Here is a 27162-nt window from a genome sequence, read left to right as displayed (position 1 = left end):
ATTTCTGGTGATGTTCTGAGGGTGTCCTATCTCCCCCTTTTCACTTTCTGATTATACCTAGAAACTATAGATAAAAAATCCTCTTTCATAGATAAGGACCATCTCTTTTAGCCTGGCTATTCCCGGGGAACTTTAAGTAAAACTGCAAGTATGGTGAGAGGTTTCCTCCCCTGGTGCAGTTAGTTCCTGATAAGGGGCACCAGGAGGACAGAAAGGTCTTTGTTTATCAGTTGGCCTATATAGGAGAAACTTCTTATTTAAATTCTTCATATTAATTATTTAACATTCTAAAACCACATTATTGTTTTAATGATATGTCTATATCTACAAAATAATAGTATTTATTCTAAGAGGTCATCTACCAGATTTTATTCATAACGAGATGTACCGCAATGTACTGAATTGTAATATTTATTTTCTGAAAAAAAAAATAATGAAAATAAAATATTTTGAAAGAAATTATATACACACTCACTATCAAGGGTTACATTTATGGGGTTCAGTGTGCTAGGACACAGCACACTTAAATACTATTGGTATTCATATCTTTGCATTACTGTAAATAAGAGATTTAAAAGAATGTTCACAATTATTGGTAATTTCCTAAAGGTTTTTAAAAACTGTTTATATCAATTTAATATCAAGAGTCTGATTTCTCAGGAAAAAACATTTCTTATAACAGAAATTTAGAAGGCAGCATGAAATTTGTTTGTGCCTCAATGAGCTCATGTGTGCTCAACTGCCACAAGTACAACTGTTAATTACTTGCAGAACTGTAGATAATTGGTGCACGTCACTATTTCCACCAGCAGGGGGAAGAAGAGGAGAGTTATCTGTCGTGCATATACACCATGCCAGGGAACATTCTTCAGTATGAAAAAAATAAAGATCTTCTAGTGGTGCTCCAAATGAGAAAAAAATAATTCAACAGTTTTCAGTAATCTTTTTGCACAGCCAAGAGAGGCTTGCAGCCCGATATAAAAATATAGAGCATTGTCTCAGAGGATCTTGAAAGGGACAGTTTTCAACAACGTGAAGATCTGCTAAACCAAGAGATCGGTACTTTCCTCCCCCATTATCATGAATCATTTGTCTTCTCATTTTCAGACTTGCCAGGATCAGAACTCGAGGGAGAAATCAGTTCCGGTAGACGGTCCCCCCATTCACATTTCCTAGCACAGCGGTACAGATCCCTAAAAAAATAAATAATCAACAAACAAGATGTTATTAAAGGCAATTTTTTTTTTTAATTTAGCAAACATATTTACCTGCTCTTTACAATGGTTTTGCACAAAGTGATCCCAAACCTCCTGTTCTTGGGTCCCCCCCGCCCTGGCACTATCCGCTCCTCCTCTTTAGTGTCTGCACCCATAGCAAGCGCTTACACAGAGCACAGCTCGGCCCTGCCCCCTGTTCCCTCACTGGATCTGATTAAAGTGTTACTAAACCCAAACAGTTGAACCAGTCTGTATATGCAGAAAAGCATGCTCGTTATACTCACTATAGAACCCAAGAGGTTAATCGTATGCATTGTATAAAAAGGCTGTTTGATCCTGTATGCAAAGATCCTCCCCTTCTTGCATTGTACCCAAAACATCTCCGGATAACCCAGAGTTAGTGGAGTCAGTCTGCACATGCTCCGTTTGGTGTGCATTTTTTTTCTTGGGGGGGTGCATGTGATCAGCACAGGGCCAATCAGCACTGTCCAGAGTCAGGGGTTCTGCATCCTCACAGGCAAGCCAGTGGAGTATGAAAACTCCTCCAATAACCTTTAACCAGGCACTGATAAAAATCACAAGACTGTTATATACTGCTGATGAGAAAGGGTATTTAGTAGGGGGGTGTCGAAAATAATTGTGTAAATCAGACACAATTCAGCCTTGAAAGATTCTGCATCGATGCAGAGAACGGCTAAATTGAGATTGCATTAATTACGTTATCGGCACCTGTCAAGAGTCCTCCCCTCCTCCCTCCATACCTAAATGTGTAACACAGAATGGGGATCTCCAGCTGTGACACAAAGTTTGGATCTGAAATGCCATGTGGCCGCCGTAACAAAAGTTTGTGTTCCTACGATAGACGGCATTGAATCAGTGTAACCTGTGTTATAGGAGCCGGGACTTTGACAGCGGGGAATCAGGCAATTCAAATTCAAGCTCCATGTCACAGCGGGAGATCTCTGCTCTGTGTGATACAGGCACTGATGAGGCTGCACTGATGGCCACTGATATTGCTGTACTAATGGGCACATATAAGGCTCCACTGATGGGCCCCGATGGGTTTTTGATGAAAACTATGGGCAGTAATCATGATGCATCATGGAATCAAATCGAATTGTTGGCAGGGTCCTGGGTTTAGTAACACTAACAGAAGCAGAACCCAATGGCTCCTGCTGCTGCCTCCATGTCCAGTGAGAAGAGGGAATAAGCACATCGCTGCTCTCAGGCACATTGCTGGATTGAGAGAGATCAGGCTTATGGAAGTTTAAGGGGGGACCCAATCTTGGAAGGCATTTTACCTTAAAGTGAAACTTTAGTCTGAAAATAATGTCCTGCTAGAGCACGTCAGGCTGGCCCCTTTTGCAGGTATAGCGATGTAAAAATAAGTGTCTATACGGTTTAAAATCCAGTAATGCATAGTCTAATCCTATTTGGCATATGCTCAATTGCTATCTATTCTCGACCCTGTGCCTTAAATCAGAGCCACTAGAGGGCGATCAGCTGACAGCCTAAAGATTTACTGCTGAAGGGGGGGGGGGGGATGAAAGCCTCAGGAATGACACAGACTGGTGAAAGAACACAAATTAGGGAGGAGGGAAACAAAAATCAGGAGATATAACAGGACAAATTCTGCCGTCAGATAGAAATAACGGTATGCCTGCAAAAACGGTGTCTTCTCTCATCTCCCTGAAATTCTATCCTGTCTCCTTCATAGGCAGCCTGTGAATGGCAGCACTGTAAAGCTGGTCATAGATAATTCAAATCTCAGCCGGTACCGGCTGAGATTCGATTCACCTATGGGCATGCCGGCTGGTTGCATCCAAGTCGATTGGGTACAGCCAGCCTTTCCAATTGTTTACAAAAATTACTGCCGGCAGCTATATGTTTTTCCGGCCAGGAAGGCTCCCTGTGCCCCCTGCCTGCAGAACACAATAGCCCTGCATTAAGGATTTCCCCGTCAATACTAATTGTGATGAAGTGGAAATCGAGCGGTTTTCTTTCCTTCCACCCACGGCGGAAGGAATACAAATCTATGGCCTTCTTAAAGCTGGGAAAAAAAAAAATATATTAAAAGCCAGCCGCTACAAATACTGCAGCTGCTGACTTTTAATATTAGGGCATTTGCATGTCCTGGAGTCCAGCAACGTCGGCAGCAGAGGACAAGCGATCGCTCGTCACTCTGCTGCCCCCACCGCCCTCCTCGGTGAGGAAACTAGGAAGTGAAGCGCTCCGGCTTCACTGCCCGATTCCCTACGGCGCATGAGTGAGTTGCACAGCGCCGTCCTGACTGGTCCCCGTTGTGTTCTGGGAGCCGAGTGTTTCCCAAAACACAGCGGGCAGGGGCGGGAAGTGACGTACTCCCCGCAGAGAGGACTCCCGAAAGTGGGTGCAAATACCTGTCTTTGACAGGTATCTGCACCTCCCTCCCCCTGAAAGGTGTCAAATGTGACACCGGAGGGTGGGGGAGGGTTCCGGTGAGCGCAAGTTCCACTATAGGGTGTAGCTCCGCTTTAAAGTTTCTGTTAGCTTTCCTCTATATAATTGCACCAAGACATAGAATAAATCAAGGCTGGAAAAGCACACATTTTAATTACAGAAAGCGACATATGGTTTTTGAGACCAAGGAGAGGGGGAGAGTTTCCAATTAGGAAGTGACTGCTCTTGGCTTCAATAAAATGGCAGCCTTCAGCAAGACGAAACAGGAGCCATGCTGGAGGCAATTTAGAGCACATACTAATTTTGGTAGCATAGGTCAATATGGAATGTATGTGCTTTTGTTAAATAAAAATAAAAAACACACATCAATTGTTGTCAAACTATTATAGGTAAAGTTCTGCTTTAAATGCAGAGAATCCATTAAAGGTAAAAAAATGTTTAGCCTATACAGCCAATTTAACATTATGAATTAAAGTGAAGTTGGTGCACTGTGCTCATCATAATTTCAAAATCCAGGTTTTTCCTAAAGCTATGAAAAATTGAAAATACATAAATCTGTGTGTGTAGATCAGGTTGAAATAAGAACACAGCAGGCATAGAAAGTGCCAAAACATCTACAAGTATAGATCCATGAAAACGTACTTTCCATTTCTTTGGGAAGTTATGACATCATAGTGTAGCTTTCCATCAGAGCCACACGTGTGGCAGTGCACATGGCGCGGTCTTCGCAGCACAGGTCCAATTACACGTGGCCACTGGTTGCCAATTTCATCCACGGTGCCACGGGAAATCACCAGAAAGGAAAACCTCTCCCAGCGCTGTGGTGGGTTCTATTGGGGGGGGGGGGGGGGATAAATACAAAGAGATACAAAAAAAATTAAGCAAAAAATATATATTTATAGGAAACTTATAAGCAGAGTTTGGTGTTCTCACCCATCTCAGTGGTAATGACTGGTACTGCTGCACAAAATTACAGGGTACTTTGGAATTTTCAGTTAGTCTTGGACATTCCAATTGATGAGGACACTGGTAAAGAAAGTATAAAAAGAACGTGAGGGGGGTTCTCTCTGTTCAAACACAGAATTCTATAATAGCCAAGAGATGCTTTAACATCTCTTGTGGAATCTGGCAGTACAGTAGCTTAGCAGCTTGCAGCACACGGGTTCTGTATCAAATCTCGGTCAGGCCACCATTGAATGCCGTGCTTGTGTGTATTTTCTCCAAGTACTCTGGTTTTCTCCCACACTCCAATGCTGTTAGGTTAATAGGCTCCTCTTTAAATTGGCCCTAGTTTGTGTGAAATAGGGACCCTTCGTAGTAAAATCCTTGAGGGCAGCGAATGATGTAAATGTATATTAGGTAAAGCACTGTGTAAATTGTCAGCCCTATATAAAGATTTGTAATAAATACGAAAAGGCAGTCATCGTTCATGTGGTCACTATGTCAGCCATGAAATAGTTAACACATGCAGCTTTCAATGAGAAAATAAAAGCCTTCAGCATGCAGTTGAACGGTGTCACTTTTAGGCTGCAGCGGCATATTCTATACAATATGTTTAATACTTGTCATTGTCCTACAATGACAGCAAAAAAAAAAAACAATACATTTAAAAAAAAAAAAAAAAAAAAAAAAAAAAAAAAAAAAAAAAAGGGATGCATGATGAGGCCACCTAGTTAAGGAAGAAAATGTAAAGTGCATTACAACTCATTATGAATTTTGGGTACTTTACTCCTCTTTCCCAAATACATTCACAAGCAGTACTGAATCAAGGAATGTCTTACCGGAGCAAAAATATATGCTGGCCGATGGTCCCAAAGTTCTGCGTCACCTCCCTGTACCAAAAACAGAAATCAGTGATGTTTCGAATACAGAAAAAGACTCCAGGAAGGTCACAAGGTTTAGGCTCCTCCTCTTATAGAAAACAAAAGCAAAGAGAGGTTGAAAGCTCCCCACCCACTTCTACCCTTCGGTTTTACCAAAGATGAACTGAAAAGCCAGCAGAACCACCCATGCATAAAATAAGAATCTTAAGCCCCTTTCACACCTGCGGACCGTATGTCCGCTTTTTCATCCATCCGTGTGCGGATGAAAAAGGGACATACATTGGTCCCTATGAGATTGCGGGTGTCAGCGGATGAACATCCGCTGACACCCGATCTCCCCCGCTTCAGCATTCCTCCGATTCTGCAGACGGAGGAAACCCCCATTTTTCCTTCCGTCTGCAGATCGGTTTGGGTGAACATGGACAAACGGTCGGTGTTCATCCGATCCCCCCATAGGGGAGAGCGGATAAAATACAGGGCGGTCCCTGCACAGTGTGCGGGACCGCCCTGTCATACGCCGGCTCAGCGGGGATCAACGAAGCGATCCCCGCTGAGCAAGCGGAGGCTCACAGGGTGGATCATTACTGATCTGCCCCGTGTAAAAGGGCCCTTAGGGTGTATAACATACTGTCCTGGAGGATTCCTGTAAAAGGAGCTATCAGGTTATAACTTGTGTTTCTGTAAATCATCCTCCAGGACACGTGAGAGACTACAACAATGTAGTTTGGGAGGATACAGACAGAACATTTTTAAAAACCCAACCTAGACAAGACCGAAGGTCAACACTGCAATTTTAAGGAAGCTCCTAAACTAGATCATAAGGTGGCTCTACGACTAGTACACAGATTACTCCAGTCCCCTTCTAAAAGATTGAGTAGACTGTGCTGAAACCCTGACCTAATAACCTACACCCTGTAAAACTTGTAGTAATAGAAGCATGCGTTATATGCTTTACTATAAAAAAGGAGAGGACATTTAAAATGGTAGGTATGTATGCAATATATATATATTATAGTCCGAGACTACCCTGGTCAGACCTCAGCAACCGTCCTTAAGCCATATATACATACATTTATGCATCAACACAATCACACTGTTGAATGCGTAAAGGTTTATTCTGAAACAAAGATTTAGACCCAGTTCACTCTAGTGCAATTTCAGATGCGACTTGAGGGGCACAGAATCACATATCACATTGTTTTCAATTGTGTTTTTTTCAAATCAATGCAACTCAGCACAGAGCGATTTCGGAAAAGGTTTCTGCACTACTTTGGTGTGATTGCAGTGATATTCTGACACCATAGAATATGCATACCACATCCAAGTAGTGTTCACGTAGCACTACATAAATTGTACTAAAAATCTGATCAAAAAATTGTATCGGAGCAGTGAAACCTATAAAACAAAAATAGTGCGCTACCACATAAATGAGGTGAAAATGTGTTAATGAGTGAAAAACCTTAAATGAGAGAATATCTAGAAAAATAGATACAATGTCCTAAACAAGCAATTAGGGATCCAAAAAATGATCGGAGTAGCTTCACAATTCCCGGTATCCACAATTACAACAGAATGACAACTTGTCTGCAGGTAAGATTTTCTGTTCATCAAAGAAAAGAGTTTTACATAGCTCGGACGGGATATCTGCACCTTCATTGGAAACTTCAGATGCTGATCCCTATCTGGCTGATGGTGTTCTGACATGCCTATTTGATCTCTATTACCTGAGATCCAACAGATTTGGTAAGCGGCAGTGATTGCCTTTTTTCTTTGATGAACAGAAAATCTTACCTGCAGACAAGTTGTCATTCTGTTGTAATTGTGGATACCGGGAATTGTGAAGCTACTCCGATCATTTTTTGGATCCCTAATTGCTTTACATTGCTGGACGGCAGAGGTTCTAGTGACATGTCTGGTGGCTACACTGAGCGCTTGTCTCTTATTGGAGCTCTGCTAGCTCTCTACTGACACCTCTGGCCAAATTTAATATGACACATTTCTGCTAACCTCAGGTTTTTACATTATCATATGTTACTTTGTGACTATATGGGCCTGAGGTCTTGCTATATGTGATTCTGCACCGCCGGCTTCCTTCCTCTTAATTTCATCCAGAGGAGTCTTTCTGCGTCCTGATAGTGGTGTCCTTTCTCTGGGGTGTGCAGGGTTGATTAAACGCTGTGATTGAAAAGTGGTTCTTATACTCGTTGACTACATATACTTCGGCCCCTGATGAAGGGTAATCCGAAACGCGTAGGGCCGTGTACGTCTTCATGGACCTTGCTTTTCAATGACACCTAACCATGTATTGTTTTTAAATAATTCTATGTGATATATGTGTACAATTTCTATTTTTGAATATTAAATTATCTATTTTTTGGATTACTGTGATTACTGTATACCTTTGTTGCCTTTAAAGCCCCATTTAGGGGGTCCCTCCACTTTTTCCTAATTGCTTTTTTAGGACATTGTATCTATTTTTCTTGATATTCTCTCATTTAAGGTTTTTCACTTTTATGGACTGAATATTTAAGGTTTTTTAGTTGCTGCACCACTTCACTTATGTTTGTTTTTTATACCATCTTGATCATCATTAATTTGCAACACATTTGTTCACTTGTTCATTTATTTATTTGGTTTTATAGGGTTTAGCGCAGATTTTTTTCCTTTTACACTAGCAGTAAAACCTAGCCTTACAGTTACAAATCTACAGAGACGTTTTTGATTAGGTAACACGATGACATAGGAACCAAATAAAAATTAGCATGTTTCACGTTGACACTTACTCTTAAGACAGTTTCTCTGGCCTCCATTAAAAGTTGATGGCCTTCTCTAGTGCCATTTTCCACCAGCACCTATAAAGCCAGGAAGACAAAGCCAAAAAATAAAGGAGGATATATGGATATAGAGCGGTAGTTATAAAGTGAAAATTTAACACAAACCAGAAAGCCTCCCGTTTTCCTCCATAAAGCCTGGATGGTCTTTTGTCTTTCAAACAAGTTGGGAAGCTCATTTAGGGAGAAAGCAGAAATCACCAAGTCATACTGCACCTGAAAAAAAGATAATGTATCGGGGTATGATAGTGAAAACATTGTCGGTCAGCATTAGAAAATGGAATAAGAAAAGCAAAAGCATAATCTAACAGGAGCAGAGGGAATTTTTTTTTTTACATACACATACATACATACATGGCTTTTTTTCTCAGAAAGTAGGTGCAGGAACTCTACCCTTCTCTCTTCTGGGTCACTCTTCATCTCCACCGCCCACCCTCTGCCAAGCATGCCCCTTGGTTTCACCCCCAAGCATGCCCCTTGGTTCCACCCCCAAGCATGCCCCTTGGTTCCACCCCCAAGCATGCCCCTCCCAGAAAAAATTGTTCCTCTACCAGCAACAATAGATCCTCATGCAAAAATAGATCCCCATCAGTGACAATAGACCCTCCAGCACCCATTTGCCATAATATAATGTATATACATTCAGTGCAGGAGGTGCCGGAACTGCGTTCCCCCTGAAAAAAGCCCTGCACATATATATATATATATATATATATATATATATATATATATATATATATATATATATATATATAAATAAATAAATACCTTGGGAGAAACTGGCAAAAACTGCCTAAAATAAATGCCATCGATATGCATATCGCCTGTCTCTTCTCCACCTGCCAACAGAAACAAGTAGGAAGTATTAGGGTTAGTAAAATGTATGCACAAGATATTTTTTAAGAAGGCCTTCATCAAAAATGAATAGTTTGATTTGCGGGTGGAAGCCAAATATAAAAAATGATAACCTTTTAGGAGTTAAATGGCACTGGAATAATGTGGCAGAACTGCAAAGATAAGCATGACTTTATATAAATGCCTATTCTCACTGCCCTTCACAAAAGACACATCAATCTGGGAGGAGGTTGTCCAACAAAAAATAATCAGGACAGAGAATCTTACCTCTAAGAACTAATTCACTGAGTTGGTTCATTGATGCAGAACTATCAACACACATATATTCTTTCAGACTGGTACCCCAGTTAGCATGTGCTGCCCTGAAATACAAGAACACACAAAACCTATAATGTCAAATAGGAAAAAACAAATAACTACAGTATAATGAACTAAATAAATGAGCATTCCTAAATTTTCCTTTAAGATTAGATAGAGATTTTTATCTTTAAAGATAATATGCAGATCATTGCATGTTTCAATATTGGTGGTATCTGAACAGCGGCGTCCAGGTAAAGCCTGGTACACACAGGTAGGTCCCCCCCCCCCCCATTCAACCAAGCGGGTTGAACGAAAAATAGAACTAAGGAACAAAAAGAAGAGAAAAAAAACGAAGTAGCTGGCTGTACGAACTATGCAATGTTATTACAGCGATCCTCCCCACAGAGCGATTGTGTTCGGACAGGACTGCCCCCCCCCCCCCCCCCCTGCCAGAACACACTGGCCAGCTTCTGGTTTTCTAGCATGCCTGTTTGACAGAAGACAGATGTTAGGTCAGTTTACGTCGGACAGGCTGTTGTACACACTGGCAGAATATTCGGCCAGTTACGTACCAGCCTAAAGAATACTACCTGAACATGCAATCCATTAAAATGCACGTGCTTCCACTGCGGAGGCTCTTAGAACTTAGAGTTAGGGACTACAGTAAATGGGGTGCCTTGATGGGGCCTGTAGCTTACGCATTTCCAAATGTCTGCAGACTAAATCCCTGATGTTGGTTGGTTGCAGGCTGGTCGGTAAGTTGAGCTGGGAAATTGCTTTGGTTTCATTTAAAAATGCACCAGAACCTGCAACTGTCTCCAGGGTGGGCACTTCCAACGTCATAAACTTTGGTACTGCTTGTAATCAAATCTACATAATAATTGTATGTCTCCCACTTCCCATAGTATTTTCATACAGTTTAATATGCCTCGACTGCCCGCTTATTCTTGTGACTCATCTAATCTAGCCCATTCAGTAATCTCCAAGCTCTAACAATGCAAATCTACAGCAGGGGTGCCCAACCAGTGGCCCGGGGGCCACATGTGGCCCACAGAGCCCTTTGATGTGGCCTGCGACCTCCAGCTCTGGGATGGAATAGAATACCGTTATTAAAGGTCAGTTTATTACTAAAATCACAGTGTGTGTGTGTGTGTGTGTGTGTATTTGGGCATATCTTTTTTGCAGTGGTTACTGGGCTGCTTTCAAACTGATCTGCAGGTGCAGAGCAGTTAGTGCAGGTAGCTCGCAGGTTGAGCCATAGACTTCTGTTATTACCTGCGAGTTTGGTGAGCTTTTTGAAAGTGCACCAAACCTTCAGAATATAATAGAAGTCTACTTCAAAGTGCAGGAAAACCACAGTGCATCAGTGTGAAAGCAGCCTTGGTCCCTTCTAAGTATTGGTAGACATAAACCTACTTGTGTTCTACCTTAATACAATCCGCTAAAAGGTATTGTGGGCAGTGTCCATGTCCGCTCTGCATATGCAGAGCAGACACGGACATGCCATCCACCCGCTCCGCTCATTGTGGCCCGTGACTGGTTACCAAGTCGCTTAAGTGGGCCTCACTCTTCAAAAGGTTGGGCACCCCTGATCTACAGCGTCTATATATGCATAACATCAAGTATATTAAGAAAGAAAAAAGAAAACGGTTATAGCCATCTGAATGTATTGGATATCAGGCTGTGCTTACTAAAAGCATAACCCATTGTAAGTGCAATAATGCATAGCGTTTGCATGATCTGGGAGATAGCAGTATTGAACCGTGTTAACTATTTAATAAAGTAATTATGCAAAAAGAGAGGCATTTAGCAACGGTTGCTCAACCATGAACTAATAGATTATACCACAACTGCTATAGTAAATACTTTAAATTACCACTATAATAATAGTGTAACCAATTAAGAATCCAAAATGCTATGAAAGATGACAAATATAGAAACGTAGTGCAAAAAAGCCTCTGCGCAATAAAGTGCGTTGTGCTCTGTTCCCAGGATGTTTCCTGTGTGTCCACCATGTGAAAAGATGTAATCACTCCACACTCACTAGATGTTGGCGACTCCCTTACTGTATAGTAAGAAAAGTCAGCTAGGCTAGCAGGTCTTTCTGGGTGACCTATCCCACTATGATATCCTCTGGTGACTCCCAAAGGTCCAGACTCCCTTTAAGAGTAAGATTCCGTGTGTTTGGCATTGGCTCCTCAGACCACAAGGTCACACAGGAAACATTCTAGGAACAGAGCACAAAGCACTTTATTGCACTACGTTTCTCTATTTGTCACTCTATAGCATTTTGGAATATTAATTGGTTATACCATTATAATGGTAATATATAGTATTCACTATAGCAGTTGTGGTATAATCTATTAGTTCATGGTTGAGCAATCGCTATCTGAATATTTATTCATACTGGCTTACCTGCAAGGACAGCGGCTGCCCACAATACCATTAACATTAGTTGCATACAAAGGCACAGGTGTTTTAATTTTATTTCTATTTAGCAAAAGATATGGATCCATGCAGAAAAAAAATAAATAAAAAAAAATAAGTTATCTTAAAATTCAAAGATGTCCTGTCTGATATTATACAATGTTTTAGTGGTTATTTTTCAGACCTAGCAGTGTGTGTGTGTGTGTGTGTGTGATCTCAGGGATTTTTATTTTACAATAACAGAATAAAAGATTTGATAAAGGGAGCAGAATTTTAGACTCCATCCTCAATAATGATTTTTACAAAACACAATTCAGTGTCAGTTTAGTGGACGGTGACTATTGTCTGATATGATTATGCAAAGGAAAAACACCATGTTAAAAAAATGACTAGAAGTATACATTTTTCTGATATAAACAAACGCAGTAGTACCTAAAAATTGCCCTCACCATGACACTGATCCTACACCAGAGCCAAAGTCCAACAATGTCTGAGGTTTAAAATCAGGAACACGCTGATGTATCTGTGAAAGTATACAAGACATAAAAACAGAATGATAAAATAGTTTAAAAAAATTCCAAAGGATGCACCGATACCAGTTTTTCAAGACAGGTGTAAGAGTTACCGATACTTCTTCTCAAGTACTCGCGGATCTCAAGTACCGATACCAATTTTTAGGGTCATGTTTTATTAGGGCTTGCTCACACCATACATGCATGAAAACTGGTGAGAAAACTGCAGATTTCACTTTCACATCAGTTTTCATGTGTGTTTCAACAGCCTGTCCACATATGTGTCGTGTGATTTCAGTCGGGTTCAGGTGCGACTTCTAATCTCATACACTACAATTCTCATTGGAATCGCACCTAAATCGCTAAAAGAAAAATGTAGAGACTATTTACTGCTGTTCATATTGAAGTAATTTCACCATCTCACCTCTTGTAGAGCTCTTGTTACTGCAGCATATCCACCATCAAAGCGTGCGGCCAAATACACCAAGCCAATCTGCTCGGTGTAACTACAATTTTTTTTTAATAAAAATAAAATAAATAAAAAAAGGAAGAAGAAGAGAAAAAATTAATTGGGAGTACAGTATCTCATTTTCAGATGCTGTAAAAGTATCAATACACATTAATAGTGTACAAGTCGCAAACAAGCTTTCAACAGAAGACCATTTTGTTGTGGTTAAAGTTAATTTCTTTGTACCATCAATAAAAACGCGAAAAAAATTATATATACACACACACAAAAAATATATACTACTATTTGACAAAATATGATTAAACCTTTTATAATTGAAACCATAAAATTTCGTAGGGGATGTACCATCGTCCTATTATTTTGATATAGATAGAGGGGTCTCAGGGATTCCCCACAAACCCCAAAACTCCAATGGAAAATATGGGCGGGGAGGACTATATCAGTACTATTGTGTATAGGTTCAAAAACCTTAGTGATTCACATTAGATAAGTTTAAGAAAACGTTTATTTACATATAGACAAAAATATAAAATTACATCACATTAAAACATATTACAAAAATACAAACTTGACCACAGTCTGGTCACCGGTTGTGCAATCCCATTTCTTAACAAGAGGGGTGGGGTATCGGTGAAAAAATTGCAATCATGAGACCAACAGTATCTAGTCTCGACTAGTTTCGCTCTCGCTTCGTCAGGAGACGGTCTAGTGGCACAGCGTCCCTTAGCCCCAAAGAGGGGGTCCCAGGCAAACAGTGGATAAGCATCTCACACGTGGACCAAGACCAAGTCTTTGAGACAGACCTGTGTGCCCTAACGGGCATAAAATACTAAGAAAAGGTTTGGGTCCCAGGACATGGGAATCCCATATAAAGATTGTACAGATGCTCACAATAATGGCCTGGTTAGAGCAACCAGCCACACACACAATAGGCTGGTAATGTGTCAGTTACCAGTCCATAAGGATAACCAGATAGGAGCTTGTTATGTATATGATAATATAAATATGTCCTGGGACCTGGCTCTGGTCCCAGGACATATGTATATTATCATATACATAACAAGCTCCTATCTGGTTATCCTTATGGACTGGTAACTGACACATTACCAGCCTATTGTGTGTGTGGCTGGTTGCTCTAACCAGGCCATTATTGTGAGCATCTGTACATTCTTTATATGGGATTCCCATGTCCTGGGACCCAAACCTTTTCTTAGTATTTTATGCCCGTTAGGGCACACAGGTCTGTCTCAAAGACTTGGTCTTGGTCCACGTGTGAGATACTTATCCACTGTTTGCCTGGGACCCCCTCTTTGGGGCTAAGGGACACTGTGCCACTAGACCGTCTCCTGACGAAGCGAAAGCGAAACTAGTCGAGACTAGAGACTGTTGGTCTCATGATTGCAATTTTTTCACCGATACCCCACCCCTCTTGTTAAGAAATGGGATTGCACAACCGGTGACCAGACTGTGGTCAAGTTTGTATTTTTGTAATATGTTTTAATGTGATGTAGTTTTTATTTTTGTCCATGATGTCTATATGTAAAAAAAAAAAATTCTTAAACTTATCTAATGTGAATCACTAAGGTTTTTGAACCTATACACAATAGTACCGATATAGTCCTCCCCGCCCATATTTTCCATTGGAGTTTTGGGGTTTGTGGGGGAATCCCTGAGACCCCTCTATCTATATCATACTATTTGACAAGTCCAAAATGTAAATTCTCTAATAATAATGATCACTCGAGGCTGGTTCACTGTGTTCCAGGTGCATTTCTGCATGCGTGTTTTTGAAGCATTCCGGTGCGTTTCTTCCCCCCCCCCTTTTCTTCATCTTTTTGGATGACTTATATTTTCCAGTGTGTTTCTGATGCATTTTGTTGCATAGCAGATGCGTTTAAATACAGGAAAAAAAATGCATCATGTTCTGCTTTTGTTGACTGCACTGGTGTGAACTAGGGCCATTGGAATCCATGTTTAATGCTGTGCATGCGTTTTTTGATGCAGAATAATAAATTAAAAAAAAAATGGACTGCATCTGGTGTAAACCAGCCCTCAAATCAGTTCTCTTGAGTGTTACTGAAGGTGGGGAAAAAAAAAAAAAAACCATACATTTTATACTAAGATGTCCTGTTTGTAATAATGAAGGGTTTGTTTATAAAAAGATGACTCACACAAGACTTAACCAGGATTTACAAATTTTATAATTGAATCGAATTAGAAAAAAGTGTGTCTTGTGTGAACCCATTAACCACTTGCCGACCGCGCACCGTCGATATACGTCCACAAGGTGGCTCTGCTGGGCGAGAGCACGTAATATGACGTCCTCTCTCCCAGCCGCCACTAGGGGCGCGCGCACGCCGCCGGAGGCGCGCGCCCCCCGCTCGCCCCCGACTCCCGTGCGTGTGCCTGGCGGGCGCGATCGCCACCGGGCACACGCGATCGCTCGGTACAGAGCGGGGACCGGGAGCTGTGTGTGTAAACACACAGCTCCCGGTCCTGTCAGCAGGGGAAATGCTGATCTTCGGTTCATACAATGTATGAACCGAGGATCAGTGTTTCCCCTAGTGAGGCCACCCCCCCCCCCCACAGTAAGAACACACCCAGGCATACTTAACCCCTTCCCCGCCCCCTAGTGTTAACCCCTTCACTGCCAGTGGCATTTTTATAGTAATCCAATGCATTTTTATAGCACTGATCGCTATAAAAATGCCAATGGTCCCAAAAATGTGTCAAAAGTGTCTGCCATAATGTCGCAGTACCGGAAAAAAAAAAAAAAAAAAAAAAAATCGCTGATCGCCGCCATTACTAGTAAAAAAAAAATAATAAAAATGACATAAAACTACCCCCTATTTTGTAAACGCTATAACTTTTGCGCAAACCAATCAAACGCTTATTGCGATTTTTTTTACGAAAAATATGTAGAAGAAAACGTATCGGCCTAAACTGAGGAAAAAAAATGTTTTTTTATATATTTTTGGGGGATATTTATTATAGCAAAATTTAAAAAATATTAATTTTTTTCAAAATTGTCGCTCTATTTTTGTTTATAGCGCAAAAACTAAAAACCGCAGAGGTGATCAAATACCACCAAAAGAAAGCTCTATTTGTGGGAAAAAAAGGACGCCAATTTTGTTTGGGAGCCACGTCGCACGACCGCACAATTGTCTGTTAAAGCGACGCAGTCCCGAATCGCAAAAAGTACTCTGGTCTTTGGGCAGCAATATGGTCCGGGGGGTAAGTGGTTAACAGACTCCTAAATTCAATTTCTGGTAAAAAGCAATGCAAAGATATTTGCAGGTGAAATAAAGGCTTTTTTCTCCAATTTTTCACAAGGTTTAATACACACTATGGGGTTGATTTACTAAAAAAGAAAATCTACTGTGCACTTGCTCCAGAGCTTAGTGAAGTTTAACTTTGAAAAAAATACTTAATCACAAGAAAGGAAAAACAAAAAAAAAGAGCATTTTTGATTGTACATGATCGGATGATAGAAACCAGCAGAGCTTCCCCTCAGATCTAGAGTAAATGCACTTGCAGTGCACAGTACACTTGCTTTTAGTAAATCAACCCCCCCAAACTTTTTATACAGAACACAAAAACGTTAATCAAAATTCATAATAGGGTGCAAAGTTCCTTTAGGTTTGTGTACCTCCCGTTACCAACAAGATCTGCATTATTAAACATAGAAATATTAGTTTGCAGAAGATCTGTCCTTGATGAAATGTAAATTAAAGTAATGCAAAATTGTTTAGTGTATTGAAGGATACACAAAGTTTGAGAAAGGCTGGAATTTTTTTTTTTATACACAATCTCCCCCTTGATCATGATATGTTGTTATTCATTATACAGACTACCTCCTGAAGAAGCGGTGTCTCCGCGAAACCGGTAGAGGTCTCCTTTGTTTTTCCCTCACAACAGATACTATACGGATTTCCGTTATTATACTGCTGTAACTAGTGTGAGGTTGATTGTCATGGTTCTGTTTTTAAACTGTATATATTTTTATTTATAATAAATGAATTTTTTATTGTATCTACCTGTGTCATCAGTACCGAGAAAGTCCATATACATTATTTTTCTGGGCGATAGTTATTTTGGGTTCGCGGTACTAGCAGCCGCTACCATTCTATCCTCCGGTCCCTCTCTCTCTCTCTATAAATTTCTGGATGATGGTACATTATATGATTAAACAATTGACTTGAGGCCATACTCAAAATGTATTTATAAGTAGCATTAGTAGTTTTTGTGGTTGCATAAGCACACTGATAGCTCCTGGCAAAGACCCTATTTTGTAATGTAATTTTTTCTGTCGGTCTTCACTTCTGCTAAAACTTTTCTTGGAATATGATCCACGATATGCAATGTAGAACATATTTTAGAGATTGTTAATGTCTGCTGAATATATTTTCCATCTGATTGTACTCTGTCTACCAATCCACTTAGGCCCCTTTCAGACAGAGCTGAATCCATCAAGCGGATCTGCCTGCTCAGCGAGGGATCTCACCACCGAGCAGGCGGATGACAGGTCCGTGTCCGCTCTGAATAGCGATAGTGACACAGCTCATTGTTCTCCATCTGTTTCCATCCTATCCAGCAGAGCGATGGGGGAACATATCCCTGTCCGTCTGTTTTTAGGAGACCGGATGCCAACAGATGTCAGGAGAAATAGAACAATGGATGGTCCAATCGGGGTGCGTCTGAAAAACAGACAGGTCAGTCTGCTTGTGTACAAGGGGTGCTCTCTTAGGCTGGATTCACACCTATGCAGTTTTAATGCATTTTGCAGATTTGCACTACAGTCCATTTAACATGGTTTCCTATGGAACACGTTCGTTACTGCAAATGAGCAAAATGCAAATAGCACTAAAAATACATAGGTGTGAATCCAGTCTTAGACATCTTAGACGTTTTTTTTTACAAGAACCATTTAAAAAAAAAAAATAATAAAAAAAAGCAATATTAGTTTCCAAGTGTAAAGTTTCTTCATTGCAACCCAGGAATTCTTACCTTAAAGGCTGCCAGTTATACATTTTCTTACGCAAAGTAGTAAGTACTTGACTTTTTATCTTTTCCTTATAATCATCAGTGTCCACCTCTGTCAAATATAGACAACAGTTTATATTATTTTCACTTTTTTTTACTGTGGCTAAAATTATTACCCATGGCCATCTAGGTTTGGTTTTACATGCTTTACATAAAGGTCAGTGACAGAAAAGCCAGTTTAAAAGACAACTTCCTGCATTAGCATAAAGGAAACAAAGGGGATAAGCATTTGTTTTTATATAAAAGGTACAAAACGATCAGTGCATGTGAAAGTGAAACTATTCTTTTTTTTCTCCCTTTCACTTTTTCCTTGTTTCTACTCCCTTGCCTATTCATTGCTCCCTTCTGGGTCCCCCCCCCCCTCTTTCTTCCCTAGTCCTCCCCTCATCCCCGCATTTTTTCCCCCCTGTCCCTTCTCTTGCTTCAGCTGAATCATGGTAAAACTAATCATTTATTGAAGAGCTTTCATTTTACTTTCTAACGCTTTATTTGAATGGTTACTGGGGTCACCTTGCTCGTTCTCCTTCCTATGTGCCTCCCATGCCCACCCAAGGTGTTTTTTGGTGTCCTTTCTTGGTGCACGTGATCAGGTCCCTGGTGCTGCCTCTTTTGGCTATAGACAAGTATTGCACTAATATGTTGATTGTATTGATGGTATATTTAAGTGGAGTTCCACCCAAAAGTGGAACTTCTGCTCAATTGCTTCCTCCCCCCCTTCATTGTCATATTTGGCACCTTTAGGGGGAGAGAGATGAAGACCTGGTTTTTGACAGGTCCCCTTACCCACTTCCAGGAAACCGGGCTGCGGCCCGATCTCCAGGAAGTTCAGTCCCCTCATCCGCTGCCGGGCCAATCAGAAAGCGCAGCGCGCGCAGTAAGGAACCGGGCAAAGCCGTAAGACTTCACTGCCGGGTTCCCTTACCTGGAATGGCAGCGGTTGCACCCTACAGTCAATCTGAAGATCGGTTGGTGTGACGACATCGCAGGCTCCCTGTATAGGCAAGTGTCCATATAGTAAAAGTCAGCAGCTACAGTATTTGTAGCTGCTGACTTTAAAAAATTTTCCCCAAGGCAGAACTACACTTTAAAATACAATATATATATATATTTTTATTTGTTTTAGTAATTATATGTCATTGGTCTAAATGCATCTTAATAATGGTTTACCTAATAGTTATTGGCTCAAAGTCCTCCTGATAAAGCAAATAATGTTGCAAAACATGTAGAGGAGCAGCCGCAACCATCTTTCCCATCTCACACTATTTGGAATTTATATGTGATCTTCGGATGCTAGCAATTATTTCCATAGGCCATGGCCAATCCTGAGCTGGATATTGTATCAGTTATTTTCATATCCCGTTTGTTAGATTTTTCTGGGTGGCTTTTAAAAGGCCGAGTGTTTTATTAAATTTAAAATATGTGTAGCGCCTGTGCACTTTTATTACAAACTATTTATGTATGACATCCTTGTCTTTGGGTACTGGGATAGTCCATCAACCAAAGTCATACCTCTTTTTTGCTATTCAGTTAAAGCGGAAGTAAACACATCCATTTAACTTTTTTTTTTTTTTTTTAAAACGTTACATTGCACTGCAAGATGGAAGGCAATGTACAATTAGGGTACAAGGTCAAGCCTCAAACTCATGATCCTAGCTGAAAGGTAGCAGAAGGGTCAGGCAGTTGAAAGCGATTAGGTTACAATAGGTGCATCAGCGAAAAGGTGCTTCCTCAAGCCTGACAGAAAAAGGCGTGGAACAAACAACCCACCAAGTGGATGACATCAGTGATCAGTACCTCAGCATTAACATCTCCCTTCATGGGAGCAAAGAATGACTATTTGCCTCTGCAGAGGGGCGAGTCTACCCAGCGAGCCCTATGCTTCTTCTGTTAAGGGAGAGGAATACCCTTGCCCCCAATGCATCCTCCACTAGGATGGTCGATGCTTTGTTAAACTGGGATACGGTGTCTGGCACCCTGCAAGCAGCACCAGAATAGTTAGTGGAGTGTGAGCTTGATGTACTCAGCACAGCGTGCTAGTCTAGAATAAGACATGTTGCAATGCAAGGCAGAAGGCAAAGTAGTTTAGGGTTCAGGGTTTGGCCTCAAATATTCCTGGCTGATAGGGAGCAGAAGGGTCAGATAGTCAGGTGATCAGGTGAGAGTTCAATGGGTCACTTGCAATGCAAAACAGCAGCAGGATGCTTCTTCCTCAATGCTGAATGGTGGGAAAAACAGTGGAGTGCACACAAAACTTCACTAAGTGGACGACATTAGCACGCAATACTTTAGTGTTAACCCCTATCTGCAGCAAAACCAACAGAGATTGAGATCATGTACGTGTTGCGGTGCAGAGTAGTAGTCTTGTCACAGTATTTTTGGAATGGGGTAGTCCACAAGTGGAAATTTACCTGAATCTGGCATTTTGGCTATAAGCTCAGCCTGTAGCGCAGATGCTTTTTTTCTCAACTCCCTATCTTCCACAGGGCGTTTCCTGCTCCATAGGTAGTTTTTTAAAGAAGCAGCATGCTCTTCCATACCATGGATATGGCATTCTGAAATCGAAAAATAAATGAATGAAAGGACAAGGAGGAAACATCCCCCTCTCTACAAAGACGATAGCGCACTCAGCAAAATACTATTATTCAAATGTCTTTGGCATTCAAGGAATACAATTACAGACTAGTACTAATAAATAGTAAAAATATTAATAGAAAATAGTACTAATAAATAGTAAATCGTAAAATCATATCCAATAGTGGTACATTCCTTTACTGGGTGTATACAAGACAAAATAATAATATTAAAGCAACACTTGCTTTTCAGAATATAACTGGCTGCTTCTTCAGCCTCTTGTGGCAGATGGACTATATTCAAGCGCAAGATTCCTGGGTGCTTGCGGTGAAGACCCTTAGACAAGAAATCTGAGCAGTTGTCAAGCTGAGGCTTTCCAGAGGCTGCGGAGCTTAATGCCTGTGTTGGGGGGGGGGGGAGAAAAAGGAAGAGAGAAACAGCCCACTTTAGAAACTCTATAGTTCAGAAACAGTCTAGAAGAGCTGTTGCCCAAAGCATGTTACCATATATTGTCCTAATATCAGTTGGGATATTTTTTCACCAGAATGCACAATCGGCGTGCTTTGGAAGAGTTTGGGTAAGTTTGTGAAAGCTATAAGCAACTCAAGATTTGCTTTTGTGCTTCGGAAAAAGGAAAAAATAAAACTTTGCATTTGTTTCAAAAAAGTTGCTACAACATACATAATGGTAAAACAAACCAAATGAAATTAAAGCTGACATTAAATTTTGAATCTGCTGCCAACTAGAAGTTTTATAAATTGCTAAAAAAAAACTTGGATTCAGTGTTAATTTTAGTCAACTAAATTACTAAAGACTAAAACTAAATTGAAATTTGACTTCAAAATGAACACTGGTCTGTAGTGCATGTTCATACCTCAATACTATAAATACTAACAATAATAGTTTTTTACTCCAGCAGTATAGTTTGGAAATTGTAGAAATGTTAACTAATGCATTACAATTTAATTACACTAGATTTTAGACAACTAAAATTAGTTTTAGTTGACCAAAATGTACTGGAGATTTTAGTCGACTAAAACTAAAAACAATTGCAGAAAAATAAAATGGGACTAAAACTAAAATGCCATTTTAGTACTAAGACTAAATCAAAATTTGCTGCCAAAATTAAAGCGGAGGTTCACCCATAGCGAACACATTTTCCCCTTAGCTTCATGCTCGTTTTGTCTAGGGGAATCGGCTAGTTGTTTTAAAATATGACCTGTACTTACCGTTTACGAGATGCATCTTCTCCGCCGCTTACGGGTATGGGCTGCGGGACTGGGCGTTCCTTCTTGATTGACAGTCTTCCGAGAGGCTTCCGACGGTCGCATCCATCGCGTCACGATTTTCCGAAAGAAGCCGAACGTCGGTGCGCAGGCGCAGTATAGAGCCGCACCAACGTTCGGCTACGAGTGACGCGATGGATGCGACCGTCGGAAGCCTCTCGGAAGACTGTCAATCAAGAAGCAACGCCCGCTCCCGAAGACCCATACCCGGAAGCGACGGAGAAGATGCATCTCGAAAACGGGTAAGTACGGATCATATTTTAGAACAAATAGCCGATTCCCCTAGACAAAACGAGCATGAAGCTAAGGGGAAAATAGAAAAAAAAAACGAATTGGGTGAACTCCCGCTTTAACACTGCTTGGATTCCTTGCAGCCACAGAAACACGGCTGTGAGCGGTTTGTCTTCCTGCACAGAACTTGAGGTAACGTGTCCCATGTTAGGAGGGCTGTAGCCATGCAAGACAGCAAAGATTCAATTAATCACCTGCCAGATAGGCAACTGACCTGCTGCTCCTTTTAGCCCACATTCACATTGGGCCCGTTTGACATGTCAAATAAGCAGCTATTGTTGGCAATGGCACAGTTCGAAATGGTGCGATGCCGACTTTGCGGCGCTTCACCTTTTCCCAAAAGTAGTTCCTGTACTACTTTTGGAGACTTCGGGGGGGGGGGGGGGGGGGGATTTATATAGACATCTGTGTATGAACCCGCACAGATGTCTGTCACATCGCCCCTGAAGTTAGACTGCATTACCAGTTTGAAATTCAGCTGAACTTGCACGATTTCAAACCCGCATTAGTGTGAACCTGGGCTTAGGCTACATTCAAACAGACATCTACATTTCAGACTTTAGCTGAGTTTTGAAGACTTTTCTAAAAGCAGGTAGACTCACACATTGCAGCGTGATCATGTTACACAGAATGATTAGCAACATTTAATTGCAGACACTAGCTACATTCAGGTCCATAAATATTGGGACATCAACACAATTCTAATCTTTTTGGCGCTATACATCACCACAATGGATTTGAAATGAAACGAACATGATGTGCTTTAACTGCAGACTTTCAGCTTTAAAGCGGATGTGTCACTAAAAAAAAAATATTAAAAGCCAGCAGCTACAAATACTGCAGCTGCTGACTTTTAATATTAGGACACTTACCTGTCCTGGAGTCCAGCGCCGTCAGCAGCAGAGGATGAGCGATCGCTCGTCTCTCTGCTGCTCCCCCCGCCATCCTCAGTGAGGGAACCAGGAAGTGAAGAGAAGCAGCCATACATGCCCACGCCATGACATTACCACCACCATGCTTCACTGATGAGGTGGTATGCTTTGGATCATGAGCAGTTCCTTTCCTTCTCCATACTCTTCTCTTCCCATCACTCTGGTACAAGTTGATCTTGGTCTCATCTGTCCATAGGATGTTGTTCCAGAACTGTGAAGGCTTTTTTAGATGTTGTTTGGCAAACTCTAATCTGGCCTTCCTGTTTGTGAGGCTCACCAATGGTTTACATCTTGTGGTGAACCCTCTGTATTCACTCTGGTGAAGTATTCTCTTGATTGTTGACTTTGACACACATACACCTACCTCCTGGAGCGTGTTCTTGATCTGGCCAACTTATGTGAAGGGCGTTATTCTTCACCAGGGAAAGAATTCTTCGCTCATCCACCAGTTGTTTTCCGTAGTCTTCCGAGTTTTTTGGTGTTGTTGAGCTCACCGATGCGTTCTTTCTTTTTAAGAATGTTCCAAACAGTTGATTTGGCCACACCTAATGTTTTTGCTATCTCTCTGATGGGTTTGTTTTGTTTTTTCAGCCTAATGATGGCTTGCTTCACTGATAGTGACAGCGACAGATTCCAAATGCAAATAGCACACTTGAAACAAATTCTGGACCTTTTATCTGCTCCGTGTAAATGGGATAATGAGGAAATAACACACACCTGGCCATGGAACAGCTGAGCAGCAAATTGTCCCATTACGTTTGGTCCCTTAAAAAGTGGGAGGCACATATACAAACTGTTGTAATTTCTACACCATTCACCTGATTTGGATGTAAATACCCTCAAATTAAAGCTGAAAGTCTGCAGTTAAAGCGCATCTTGTTTGTTTCATTTTTAAATCCATTGTGGTGGTGTATAGAGCAAAAAAGATTAGAATTGTTTCAATGTCCCAATATTTATGGACCTGACTGTATATTTATGAAAAGAAGGAAAGTGCTGCATCTAGGGTCGACAATCTGCAGAAAGGGCTAATTTTACACTGAGGCGCTTCACAGGCTAAAAATAGCGCCTGCAAAGCGCTTCTCACTGGCTTTCACACTGGAGCGGTGCGATTGCGAGACGTTAAGTCCTGCAAGCAGCATCTTTGAGGCACTTTAGGAGCAGTGTATACACCACTCCTAAAGCGCTCCTGCCCATTGAAATCAATGGGCAGCGCCACCAAAGCACCTGCAAAGCTCTGCGGTAGCAGCGCATTTAACTCTTTATTCGGCCGCTAGTGGGGGTTAAAAGCACACTGCTAGAGGCCGAAAAACACCTCTAAGACTGTAAAGCACTGCTTTACCGCCGACGCCCCCGCGCCTCAGTGTGAAAGTGTCCTTAGTGTTTAGCTGCTGTGCATTTAGCAGCAGTAAAGAACACACTTCCTCTTTTCTTCCTGAAATGTTGGTATTCCTTCTCATTGGTATTCATTCTTTGCAGATGTGGTCTAATATTAGTTAGTAAGTTGTCCAAGGTGGACACTGACATTCTTGTAAGGTCAAATTTATCCTGTACAAGTTCTCATTTCCTCATACATTGGAACAAAATGTCCCCTAGTTAGATGCAGGGATTTTAGGGCATGCACCCATCTTTGCTTCGCTTTCCTCTCTCTCTGCTGCAGGGCTGATTCACAGCATAACACGTTGTGAAAAAGGTGCATTTCCCGCAACGCAGGTGACCGCACTGCTCTTCTGATCTGCATGCGGGTGGCAATTGATTGTTAATGGCGCCCCAAAAGCAAGTCGTAACACAATGCTTTTGCAAACACCAAATCGCATGGTACCGCAGAACCATGCAATTTGGTGCAACACATTTTTTTTAAAGTAGTGCCATGCATGTTAACCAGCCATTCTCTGCACTCCATTTCAATTACACAGCTCTATCTCCTTGCTCAGGAAACTACCAAAGTGGAAGAGGAGGTGCCCGGGGTCTAACATCTGCCCAAGAATGGGGTATTGAGGGGAAAAAAAGAGGATGCACCTAAACTCATTTACAAATTGTAGCTATATACAGGAAATTTTTCAACTTTTTCAGCCCTGGTTCACACTGGGTACGATTTGGAACGATTTGAGATGCGATTTGACATGTCAAATCGCATCTCAAATCGGCGGCAATTGTCGGCAATGGCACTGTCCTAATCAGTGCGACGTCGCATCTGCGATTTCAAAAAGTAGTTCCTGTACTACTTGTTGCGATTTCGGTAAAATTTTACCGCGATTTTGAATTCGCAGCAGTGTGAACCTAGGCTCAAGTGCAGATTACTGACGTTTAGCTGTCATATTCAAATGTCTAGTTTTAGCGGCGCTTTACCATCGTTTTAGCGGCGCTATACAGCCGCTAGCAGGGTCCTTTTAACCCCTGCTAGTGGTCAAAGAAAGGGTTAAATGCACCGCTGCTGAAACGCTTTGCAGATGCTTCGGCAGTGGTGCCCATTTAGTTCAACGGGCAGCCCGAAATAAGCTGCTTGCAGGACTTTTAACGTTGTGCAGTGCCCCAGTGTGAAAGCAATCTAGCTCTCACACCGGGGCTGCATGGAAGGTGTTTTTCAGGCGCTATTTTTAGGGCTTTAACACCTCAGTGTGAAAGGGGTCTAAAAGAAAAGTTCAGCCTGATCTAATTCGGCTGTACTTCTCCTATGGGTCACAGGAGTGCAATTAGTTTTGCATTCTTGCGACCCGTTTTCAGCAGAGAGCAGACTGAAGTCCACTCTCTGTTGACGTCACAGAAATCAGTCCAGGCACCGCGTCATCCCGACAATGGGAGTCCGGATCCGCCAGGTGCCTGGACTGGCGATAGCCGTCTTAGCGAGCCAGAGACGGCCGCTCCCTGCCCCTCCACAGCTCAGGGCTCCAGTGAGTGTGGAGGAGCAGGAGAGCTGCTAATTGACAGTGAGCAGTAAGGATGGGCTCAGGCATGTTCGCATCTCCACGTGCCCACGTCCGACAGGAAGCTGACACTCTGCAGCACTAATCACAGGTAGAGAGACATTCCCTGATCTGTGCAGTGATTAGCGCTGCAGGGTGTCACCTTCCTGGCGGATGCAGGCACGTGGAATTGTGAGCACACCTGAGATCATCCTTAGTCAGCAGCTCTCTGCTTGGAGGAGCTGTGAGAACCGTGTGATTGGCAGCATACGATCGCTCGGTTCTCAGTGTAGAGGCACTGGGGGGACAGATGCAGCATCGGACCAATGCTGCATCCACCTTTGATTGGGGGGTTGGGAAACCAAACCCATACTTCTCTTTTAAAGTATAACTAAAAGGCAAATCTTTTTTTAAAGTTTTGGATAGAGTGGAAATGGATTAGAGCACCTGTTAGTTTTTATTGCTGTCTGTGCCCCTATTAAGGAGGAGATTCACCCTCTCTATTCGTCCTGTTTAATGTGATCATTGAAAGTAAAAGAAAATCTCAAAGTTTGGGTTGTCCCCAGAAAAGTTAGAGGGGGGAAATCCTCCAATGAGGACACAGATTTCCTTTATTTCCAGGGATTTTCTCATTTCCCATATGGCACAGGAAGTGAAGGGAAATCTTCCCAATGGGACACAGATGGGGGGGGGGGCAGTTTATAACCTTCCCTTGCTCTATCCAAAATAAAAATAAAAAATAAAGTTTTGTCCATAGTTCAACTTTGTTCCCTTTAACTGAAAAAAATAAAAAGGCAATTTTAAACTTAAAACAAAATAAGTTCTGCAGCAGTAAGCTGATGTGAATGTATCTGTAGACAGCAGAGGACTGTGATAGGGCCAGTAACACCCCATCCCATCAGTGTAAGGATAGAGGTTACAGCACACAACCCTGGAGGACTGCAACTACCATGTGCACAGCAGAGCCCTGCTATCGCGAGAGTTCCTTCCTACCAACAACACCGCTCTGCTATAAAGACCGAGGGAGGGAAAGGACACCAGGAGCGCTGTGCCACCCTCAGTACTCACCCTCATTTGCTGGAAACGGAAGCGTACCGCTAACATGGTGCGTTCAGTGTCACAGCTTCACCTACAAAACACTAAACACCATGCCTCTGCCTCTACCCCCGCCTTCACAGCCAATCACCCTCCACTACGAAACGCTCCTATCACGTGCTCTACTCCGGCTTCTCATTCATCCAATGGTGAGAAGCAGTCCTATGAGTG

The 27162-nt window shown here is 41.8% G+C and overlaps 2 protein-coding genes across 3 annotated transcripts in view; one reads left to right on the top strand and one right to left on the bottom strand.

The window, feature by feature from the left end:
- Positions 1 to 395: 395 nt before the first annotated feature.
- Positions 396 to 27053, bottom strand: METTL17 (methyltransferase like 17). Its single transcript, XM_040352542.1, has 14 exons — positions 26965 to 27053; positions 20733 to 20886; positions 20325 to 20468; positions 17881 to 17968; positions 12829 to 12910; positions 12342 to 12415; positions 9433 to 9527; positions 9079 to 9149; positions 8419 to 8526; positions 8263 to 8331; positions 5438 to 5488; positions 4590 to 4682; positions 4299 to 4486; positions 396 to 1193 (listed from the first exon to the last, which is right to left on the bottom strand). The coding sequence occupies exons 1-14, from the start codon at positions 26998 to 27000 to the stop codon at positions 1079 to 1081; spliced, it is 1368 nt and encodes a 455-aa protein (XP_040208476.1). The 5' UTR covers positions 27001 to 27053; the 3' UTR covers positions 396 to 1078.
- PARP2 (poly(ADP-ribose) polymerase 2) overlaps positions 26984 to 27162 on the top strand; it is a 50366-nt gene continuing 50187 nt past the window's right edge. For both annotated transcript variants that reach the window (XM_040352530.1, XM_040352503.1), the window contains exon 1: positions 26984 to 27140. In XM_040352530.1, the coding sequence (XP_040208464.1) occupies positions 26999 to 27140 (142 nt within the window). In that variant the 5' untranslated portion in view covers positions 26984 to 26998. The remainder of the gene's footprint in view (positions 27141 to 27162) is intronic.

This window comes from Rana temporaria, chromosome 1, assembly GCF_905171775.1.
Source record: "Rana temporaria chromosome 1, aRanTem1.1, whole genome shotgun sequence".
Taxonomy (NCBI): Eukaryota; Metazoa; Chordata; class Amphibia; order Anura; family Ranidae; genus Rana; species Rana temporaria.
The sequence above is the reverse complement of the archived record's forward strand: the minus strand, read 5'-3'. Positions and strand labels throughout refer to the sequence as shown.

Bases quoted from the DNA above. Each gene is read 5' to 3' on its own strand.
- METTL17 (XM_040352542.1), bottom strand. From the start codon at position 27,000: ATGTTAGCGGTACGCTTCCGTTTCCAGCAAATGAGG. The intron at 12,416-12,828 runs GTGAGATGGTGA...ATACTTTCACAG, and splicing joins TAACAAGAGCTCTACAAGAG to ATACATCAGCGTGTTCCTGA. The intron at 9,150-9,432 runs GTAAGATTCTCT...TTCTGTTGGCAG, and splicing joins CAGTGAATTAGTTCTTAGAG to GTGGAGAAGAGACAGGCGAT.